The sequence below is a fragment of the Sceloporus undulatus genome, chromosome 2, assembly GCF_019175285.1.
Source record: "Sceloporus undulatus isolate JIND9_A2432 ecotype Alabama chromosome 2, SceUnd_v1.1, whole genome shotgun sequence".
Lineage (NCBI taxonomy): Eukaryota > Metazoa > Chordata > Lepidosauria > Squamata > Phrynosomatidae > Sceloporus > Sceloporus undulatus.
This window is the reverse complement of record NC_056523.1, coordinates 253,532,860-253,542,956: the sequence shown is the minus strand read 5'-3', so window position 1 is coordinate 253,542,956 and position 10,097 is coordinate 253,532,860. Positions and strand designations below refer to the sequence as shown.

The following is a 10,097-nucleotide window of genomic DNA, read 5'->3' as shown; positions in this document are numbered from 1 at the left end:
GGAGAAGGAAGCTTTGCCATGGTGAGGTTTCCCTCCCTTCCTTGGCTTCAGTCCCAAGACGAAGCCGAGGAGGAGAAGGAAGCTTTGCCATGGTGAGGTTTCCCTCCCTTCCTTGGCTTCAGTCCCAAGACGAAGCCGAGGAGGAGAAGGAAGCTTTGCCATGGTGAGGTTTCCGTCCCCCCTTCGGCTCCAGTCCCAGGATGAAGCCGAAGGGGAGAAGGAAGCCTTGCCTCTTCCACTCTTCCTCTTCTTCTTCTCTTCCTCCTCCTCCTCCTCTTCTTCCTCTTCTTCTTCCACTCTTCCTCCTCTTCTTCTTCCTCTCTTCCTCCTCTTCTTCTTCCCCTCTTCCTCCTCTTCTTCTTCCTCATCCTCTTCTTTTCCTCCTCCTCCTCTTCTTCCACTCTTCCTCCTTATCTTCTTCCTCCTCTTCTTCCCCTCTTTCTCCTCCTCTTCTTCCACTCTTCCTCCTTTTCTTCTTCCTCCTCTTCTTCCCCTCTTTCTCCTCCTCTTCTTCCACTCTTCCTCCTCCTCTCCTCCTCCTCTTAATCCTCTTCTTTCTCTTCCTCCTCCTCTTCTTCTTTCCCTCCTCCTCCTCTTATTTTTATCTTCTTTTTCCTTTTCTTCTTTCTCCTTCTCCTTCTTCATTTTTCTTCTCCCCCCCCCCTTTTCCTCCTCTACTGCTGTTGTTGTTGTTGTGTGCCTTCCAACTTATGGTGACCCTATAGAGTTTCCTTGGCAAGTTTCTTCAGGGAGGGTTGCCTTTAGCTACCCCTGAGAGGCTGAGAGAGTGTGACTTGCTGCCCAAAGTCACCCAGTGGGTTTCCATGGCCGAGCTGGGATTTGAGCCCAGGTCTCCCATTGTCCTAGGCCACTATACCATACTAGACCCTCCACTCCACTCAGAGGTATAGTACTACGTTGTTTTTTAGTCTTGTGTACCTTCAAGTTGTTTTCCACCATATGGTGACCCTAAAGCAAACCTATCCTGGGGTTTGCTTGGCAAGGTTTGTTCAGAGGACTTTTGCCATGGCTTTCTGCTGAGGAAGCTGAGAGAGTGTGACTTGCTTGAGGTCCCAATAGGCAGGGAAATGAACCCTGGTCTCCAGAGTCCTAGTCCACCACACAAAGCTACATCCCAAACTTCTATCCAGGACCAGGAAGAATGTCAAAATGTCCTCCATTTTGAGCATGCCTAAGAAGCATGTGTTTATATTAATGCTTTTTGAATTTAGTAATTTTTTTGTTTTTTGTGTCCTCCATTTCCAAAATATGGCCTACATTTGGGGGCAAATTTTGTCCTACATTTGTCCTACTATTTTTTACATTTGTCCCGGTTTGGAGGTAGACAGTTATGGCAACCCTAGTCAGAAATGACTTGAAGGCACACAACAACAAATGTTCCTCTACTTCTTAATGGCTTCCAAGTAAGGCCCTATTCTAGATTGGGATAACTATGCATGAGGAGCAAAAGCTTAAATCTCCCTCCAAGTCCCTTTTCTCCCACATATGGGGTTGAGGGATTGACAATTAAACAACAAGATAAAAAAACTCTATTAGTGCCAAAGGAGGCCCTCTCTTTTTCAAAACATCATATGGGGAGAAGGTAAAAATTTAGAAAAAGAAAGGGGGTTAAAATTTCTTTCCTTACACTTGATGGTCCAAATATGGGTTGAGGCACTTACATTTGAGTAATTAAAAAATAGTGGGGCAGCTGAATGCTGTGTTTCATTTTGTATTGTTTAATTATTTTTACCTGTTGTGTGTTACGGCCACAGGGAATCATACAACTCCTTTGTTGCAACAGCTCCACTGGCTGTTGGTCCATTTCCAGGAACAATTCAAAGTGCAGGTTATGACCCTTGAAGCCCTATACAGCTCAGACTCTGATTATTTGAAATAACATATACTCCTTTACAACCATCCCATGCTTTGAAATATGTTGTTACAGCCCTTCTCTCTGCCCTACCACCTTCACAGGTACATCTGGAGTAAACATAAGAGAGGACCTTCTCAGTGGCTGCCCCCCAGACTCTGGAACTCCTTTCCCAGAGGAGTTAGACTGGCAACCACCCTACTTTCTTTTCTCAGCAAAGTAAAGACATTTCTATTCCAACTGGCATCTAATGAGTAACAATAGAAGTCCCATCTTACACAGTGCACCAGATATTTTTAATTTTTGTACTGGGGAGGTTGTTTACTGATGTATGTTTTGATCTGCTTGTTGTTGTTTTTTAATGGTTGAATCTTGTTTTGTATCTTGTGGATTTTTAACACCATCTTTTGTGAGTGCTGTAATCCACTTTGAGTCTCGATCTAAGGAAAAGATGGAATAGGCTATGGAATCCTGGGATTTGTAATTTGTTGTTACACGAGAGTTCTCTGACAGGGAAGGCTCAATATCTCTCAAAACTACAAATCCCAGAGCTCCATAGCATTGAGCCATGGCAGTTAAACCAGCCATAGAAAGAGAAGGAATCTGGAGCACATTCTCCAAAATATTGGAATTTGATAAGTTTGATGCCCAACATCACAAAATATTAATTTCAGTTTTAACTGGATCAAAACATATGGAATTCTAATAATGTAACAGCATGATTGTTGAACTTGGGGGCACATTCTGATCATCTTTTTTAAAAAATAAATGATTCAAAATTGAGTTTTTCATTCCAGATATTGAAGAAGTATGAGAAAATGAACAGGTGCATACATGCCAGAGATACATTGACTGATAAGTATTGCAATCCTCTAAGAAACAGGAAATTAGACTGTTAATAATCCACAGTAATTGATATCTCTCCAATGTCTTCAAAATGTCATTGCTGCTTTCCCATTACTTCTCTTAATCTACAGATGCCACAAAATGTCTTCATTAATATGCCAAAGTGAGAGCAATAACTTTCTTTTGTGTTTTGATCTAAAAGGTCACTGCAACAATTATATGGAAGTGACAGATATTTTTGTCACAGACCCTACTAGGTGAACAATTATGGTCTGCAATTGCTGGAGTTTTATGAATGAAAAGCTCATTCATTCTTCTGAAATCTGCATTGCAAAGTATAACATCAGCATGAACTTTATTAAATACTTTGAGTTTCTAATTTGTGCATATGGTGGCGGGGAGGGTCTTTTCTATTTACAGAAAATGAACAGCCAGTATTTTCGCCATGAAGTTCTGGCTTGTGAGACTGGTGAACTGAAAAACTTTTGGGAAAAAACAATTGAGAAGCAAACTCAGCATTTTGAAGCTGAAAAAGACCGTAAAAAAAGAAGTGCACTGACAAAGTGAGTAATCTTTTCCTTATTTGGTATTTCATTTGTATTTCCTATTTCATTTGACAAGGTTTAAAAACTTGTACAGGAGAATATAGATAGTAGAGGCAGAAGTTGGTGGATGTGAATGAGACCTCAAGAAAGTGCTTTCTTACAAACAGTGCCCATTGACAGAATGGGTGAGTCGAAAGAAGGGCAACTAAGGGGAATGGAAATCAGGCGTGATGAAAATTGGTTGAAAGAGCTGGGTAGCTTTAGCCTGGCAAAGGGAAGATCAAGAGGAGGTGAGATAGCTGTCTTCAAATGCAAGAAAGTCAATCAAGTACAAGAGAGAACTCTCAGGGATAATAATAAATAAATAATAAAAAATTTATTTGTATACTGCCCTTCTCAAAATCAGGGCGGTGAACAACAGCTATACAGCAATACAACAAGAAACCATACAAATCAATTAAAAACAGTTCAATAAAAATAATAAAATGCTATAGTATAAAGTGATGCAAGACTCCTGCATCAGAAAAAATTATATCAGATGACTTCCCATGTCCCCAACAGCTGACACATTCAGGACTGAGGTCCTGAGATGTTGTTGAGGTATGATTCCCAGTAGCCCTAGCCAGGATGGCCAGTGGCCAGGATTCCTGAAAACTGTAATCCAACAATGCCTGAGGATCCAAGTTTGGCAACGAGTAAACTCTCGTCACCAGTCCCAACTTCTGCCATCCTAGCAATTTGAAACAGTGGCGTCCTTAGGGTTGGTGTCACGTGGTGCGGTCACTCATGGGGGGAGGGCAGGATTTATGGGGGCGAGACATCTGGAGTGCAACTTCTGGCATGCGTGGGAACGTGCACGTGTGCCGGAAATACCCCGTGCGCCCCCAGGGAGCAAACTACAAACCCGGGGTGCCTCCATATGGGGTCTAGGTGACCTGAAAAGGCCCCGTGTGAGGGTCTGGCCAGCCCAAAAAGGCCCCACATGGGGCCGAAAAGCTGGTCTGATGTCACCCCCTTCTGGGGTGTCACCCAGTGCAATCTGCACCCCCACACCTCCCCAGTGATGGTACTGGTTTGAAAGTATGTAAATGCAAGTAGATAAATAGGTACTACTTTGATAGGAAGGTACAGTGGACCCTTGCTATCCGCTAGGGTTTGGTTCCAGGACCCCCCGTGAATAACAAAATCCATGTATGCTCAAGTCTCATTAAATACAATGGCATAGCAAAATGGTGTCCCTTATATAAAATGGAAAAATCAAGGTTTGATGCTTAAAATTTATACTTTTTTTTTAATATTTTCCAGCCATAAAGGCTTGAATCCATGTATAAAAAATCCGTGTATAAGGAGGGCCAACTGTAACAGCGTTCTGTGTAGTCATGCTGGCACATGATCACAGAGTCGTCTTTGAGAACGCTGGCTCTTCGGTTGAGCACCACCCCCTATAATCACTTACAACTAGACATTCATGTCAAGGGAAAACCTTTACCTTTCTATGAGTGCAAAACAGGCTTTTTTCCAGGGAGTGGAGGTAGAAAGATGACATGTACAACCAACTGAAAAAGCACTTATTTAAAACCTAGGCCATAATGTAGCCACAAGACATAGCTATGACAGTCTCTGGACACGGGGTTTCTCCTTCCCCAAAAAACTCTCCCTTCTCAAAAATTTCACATTTTCTCAGCAGCAGCCCTCCCAAAAGCCATGGGAGTGAGAGGAGCTACAGACAAACATCCAGTTATTTTCCTATAGTCAAATGTACAGTGACAAGCATCTGCAGCAACGCTTGGAAGCCCTCTGAAGGTTTCTGTTGATAGCGTCATTGCTCTACATCCAGCTATAGGAAAATATCTGGACACTTTTTACTGCTCCCCCTGCTTTCTACTGTTCAGGAAATGGCTGAATTTGAGGGGCTGCAGCTGAGAAAAAAAGTAGGTTGCAGGAGATTTTGGCTATAGTGAAACCAGAATCCTCCAGAAAGTATTCTGATCTCCACAACAACCAAAAAATTAGGTTGCAATAGTATATGTCCAACTTAGTCCCCCAAAAACTCACCAAAATCATGCACAAAGCCTTTGCACACACTTCATAGGATTCCAGCCCTAATATTTATCTTGCTCCATCATAAACCCATTTCATACTAAGGTTAAAGAGGAAAAAAGGAAATCATTTTTGCTAGAAGAATGTTTTTAGAAAATTAAAATATAATAGTGAAGGAGCATTGATCCCAGTATGGACTAGATCCTGCCAGATCTTGAAACTAAAATAGAGTCATCTCTGGTTAGTACTTGGATGGGAGACTGCCAGCTGATACCAAGTGCTGTAGGCTACATTTCAGGGAAAGGAACTGGCAAAACCACTTTTGTGTATTCCTTGCCTAAGAAAACCTTAAGAAATTGATGAGGTTGCTATAAGTCAACAGGTGGCTTGAAGGTGCACACACACATAGAAACAGGGCTTCCAAGGCCCTTGCACACACTTCATAACTTCTCCTATAAATCCGGGCTGGCATGTGAAATTGGAAGGCTGATGAAATGAAATAGCACAATAAATGGGATTAGAAAAAGGTTGTATTTCTTCTTGTCCACTCCAAAGTTTATGTCAGATATGCATCTGCATGATATAAGGTGGAAAAAAATTGAGAAAATGGAAATATTCCCCTCCTACCCTTTTCTTTATTTTGGAGCATGCTGACTGGATTATTTGGGTAGTTGTGGTCCAAAAGAGTAAATTCCCAAAGCAGTACCTAAGTGGTACCCATAAATACTAGTCCACTTCACTGACAGGACAACATGAGTGAACCTCTTTTGCATGATTGCAGTCATGGGAGTTTATCACACGTGAGGAATTTCTCTTAAATTCATATGAAAAGAAAGTGGGGCCAGAACACATTCATTTAAAGTCGCTAGTTTAGCGAAATTACGTGAATGCTAATTGCATTTGAACTGGCTCCCCATTGCCTAAAAATAGCATGCCATTGCCCGAATTTGCATGTGGCAGTCTATCACGCAATAACTTTAAACCCCATGATTGCGTTCAGATTGCCATTGGATTATACTTCCAATTTCCCTTGTCTGATAAACTCCATGGACTGGATAAGAATGGGAGAGCGACCCACTCCCGTCCCATCCTGTCCCTGTCCCCGTATGATAATCTCCATGCTGTAAGGATGTGGAAGAAGGCCTTTTCCACTGTGGCATGCCAATTGGCACCCCTTGGAAACCTGATGACACCAACATTAGTTTCATTCCAGCACAATAATAAGTTAAAATTTGACTTTTCAGTAAATCCTTTTAGGCCTGATGCATTTATCCAGATCTAGTTTTCAAATGTTTTAATGTTATAATTTTTTCAGTTGTTTAATATGTTTTATTATTTTACATTCTATGTTGTTTAAACTGAATTTACTGTTTTGTTGTGTTTTTTAAAAAAATGCAGCCCATATTTATTTTTAATACAGGGTGGGATATAACAATTATAATGAATTGGGTTGTTTTTTTAAAAAAAAAATCATTAGACTTTTAGGCACAGATGGCCAGATATTTTTCAAACATTCTAATAATTCCTCGCCATTCGCTGTGTTGGCTAGTGGTATTTTGTTCAGGGTTGCTTTAGAAGATTGTAAGAACCTTCTCAAAATCAAAATCCTTGTTTATAAAGTGATTTTTTAGGAAGAGCTCCAAGAATTCTTAAACTGTATTTATAAACCACATCTCTGAGCACATAAACCCATTGGAATGCATGAGGCTAAACCTGACTAGAAGCTGTTTTAATTTCTCAGGACTCCAAGCTCTTCAGAGCTTCAGTAAGCATCCTTCACAGAGCCAGTTCAAAATACAGCTACAATCATTCTTGGCCACACATTCCCACAGAGAAATGCAATAAATGTACTGAGTGATTGCAGTTGGCAGATCCAGAATGGCAAAAGATTATGTTATCATGACAGCAACCACTTCCAAATATCTGCAGATTTTTATTAATGATGGTAAAGTTCACACAAAATCCAATTGCTGTTTCCAACTAGTGTTGACCCACTACTAAATCAATGAAATTATATTTACATTCATAAGGGATATGGGAAAGTGAGATTTTAATAAGATTTATATGTGTTTATTTACAACTCAATAGCTTGGTGTAGTGATTTGAATATCAGACTAAGAGGCTAAACAGGCAGGCAAAAAAGAGGTGCTTTCAGGCTGACTTGAAGGTGTGGCATTTAGATGACACATGCTTTGAAGCCAGCAGGAAAGTGCCCTCTATGCACCTTATGCAGAGAAAAGCCATTTCAAAAAGAAGCAGCTTTTTTCAGCTTCTTCTTGGCTTGAAGCCATATCATGTGGTCATAACATGAGCACTCCAGCTGCCTTGGGAGCTAACAGTGGAGGTGATGGGGTTTCAATGTGGCTTCAGAAAAGGCAGCTTCAAGCCACTTTTTCCTGCCCATCTGTTTTGCTCCTAAGACTTCAGGAGCATAAGGATTTGAGAGAACTTTGGGTTTTTATTCAGCCCCTGAGAGCCAGTGTAGTATAGTGATTTAAGTGTTACACTGGGATTCTAGGGGACCAGGATCAAATGCTCACTCAGATACCTACTGGGTGAAATTGGCAAGTCACACTCTTTCAGCCTTAAAGAAAGGCAACAGCGAAACTCCTCTAAATAAGAAAATCCCATAACAGAATCTCCAAAAGTTGGAATTAACGTAGATTTAGAATATTATATTTGTGGGGCCCAAATACCCTAAAGATCCTGTCTGATTTTGGAAGTTAAGCATGGTGAGCCCAATTCAGTACTTGGATAGGAGACTGCCAATGAATACCAGATGCCGTAGGCTATATCTCAGAGGAAGGAACTGGCAAAACAACCACAGTTTCAGAGGAAGCCAGAGGCAAACCTCTGATCAAATTGCCAAGAAACCCCTGTGATAGGGGCACCATGTTGAAAACACTGTGGGCTGGTGGCACAGTTATTATTATTATTATTATTAACCTTTATTTATGAAGCGCTGTAAATTTACACAGCGCTGTACATGCAATCTTTTTAGTTAGACGGTTCCCTGCCCTCAGGCTTACAAGCTAAAAAGACATGACACAGAAGGAGAAGGGAGTGTGGTTCAATGTTGGTACTGCAGCCACAACATTGTGAGTTCAATCCCAGAGGGCTCCAGGCTGAATGAGCCTTCCATCTTTTCATAGATCAGTAAAATGAGTATCATTTCAGGTGCTGTTTTTGTGGTTTGTATATAGTCTTTAAATTAACTTTAATGTTTTTATCTTCATAAATTGTTTATTAAATAACTTTTATGTGTTTGCTTTTATTGAAGTTCTGGTATAGTTTTTAACCTGCATTGTTTTTAAAAATGTTGTTAACTGCCTTAAGGCTCATTATTGAGAGACAGACAGAATATAAATGAATAAAATATCAATAACAATAATCCTGTGTCCCCCCTATGCATCTTATGTGCAGTGGAGAGGAGTTAGGCAAAGATATGGGTCTGCTCTCTTCCCCCATACAGAGAAAAGACTGCAGCCAAGATTCTGTTTGGAGCTGCCAGAGTTACTACAAATATTCACTGTAGCATGAAGAACCAGGTGGTCTGTAAAGGTAAAGATGATCAGTAGGGTGGCAGCACAAGGAAGCTGTGCTGCACATGCCCACACAACACTTCAGGGCATGGACAGGGATGAGCCCATCCAGCAACCACTGCAAAGCAAGACAAATCCATTTGCACAAGGAGGTACTGGATTCCTCCTTGTGTAACATCAGAAAAAGTAGTTATACTATGATAACCCCCAGTCACAGTGATGTAAAGGCACAAGAAAGTTCTGCCCTATGTCCCACATACCCATGAGGTCTCTTGATATACCACAAGTTCTCTAAAGAAGATTGTACATTACAGGCACAAACAGAGGGATCAGAATGGTGAAAAGACTCCATGTGAATATAGCTAACCAGTGCCCAAAGGAACAGTAAAATGGAGATTTTATTGACCATCAATTTTCTTCCTGCTAAGCAATGCACATGCTAACCAGATATCTTTCTCCCAATTAGGCTCAGAAACGAATGGAAAGAGAGGCTGGAAAAAAGACTGAAAATGCTACAGGAACAGGATGAGAATGAAGAAGGCCATAACTGAAGATGGGATCATCATGCACTTCTGTGTTTGACAGAAATATTGCCATAAGTTAAAGTGAAAGATAAAAGTTTGTGTTGATGCAAAGCTTTAGTGTCTGGCTTGTATTAATTCAGAAACTTCACTAAGCTTATGTGGGAAAGCAATGTAGGTACTACTGTTTGTGTATGTCTTTCAATATTTGACTTCATACTTTGGCTATTAAAAAACTGCTCTTTCTATTCCACCTGAATGCTTGCTTAGCCATAGTCTCTCACACCTTCCTAACTGGTAATTTCATGTTGTTGAAAGTGTAGATTTTAGATTTATAATGTTGTAAAATGCCCTAGGTTGCCTTTAGGCAAGGAGGCAACTGATAAATATGATAAATAAACAATTCACTGTATTGTTTTTCAGATACTTCTGGTGATATGTCATTTTGTGGCTTTTGATCAAAATTATGTAAGAGCCACAAATAAATTCATTCAAGAAATCAAATGTCAAAGTTTTATGAATTACTAACATTTTAAAGTTAAGGCATGTTTAGACAACATTCACTTCACATAGGTTTAGCAGAACTCCATAGTTACCATAGGACTAAATACACCAGAGATGTGTACTGTATTTATTTATTTATTTATTTGGTAATAGGAAAACCCAAAAAACCCAAAGGGGATGACTGTAAGACTGTAAGGAGGTGACTCAAGATCAAAATGTTGTTAAT

General features: G+C 40.4%; 1 protein-coding gene across 5 annotated transcripts in view; it reads left to right on the top strand.

Annotated features, from left to right (window-relative positions):
* Positions 1 to 9,794, top strand: part of LOC121923495 (protein FAM240B-like) — a 28,734-nt gene extending 18,940 nt beyond the window's left edge. For 2 of the 5 annotated variants that reach the window (XM_042453965.1, XM_042453966.1), the window contains exons 2-3: positions 3,140 to 3,282; positions 9,313 to 9,794. In XM_042453965.1, coding sequence (XP_042309899.1) covers positions 3,143 to 3,282; positions 9,313 to 9,397 — 225 coding nt within the window. In that variant the 5' untranslated portion in view covers positions 3,140 to 3,142 and the 3' untranslated portion in view covers positions 9,398 to 9,794. The other 3 variants (XM_042453964.1, XM_042453963.1, XM_042453962.1) reach the window with 3 other exon arrangements.
* Positions 9,795 to 10,097: the final 303 nt, after the last annotated feature.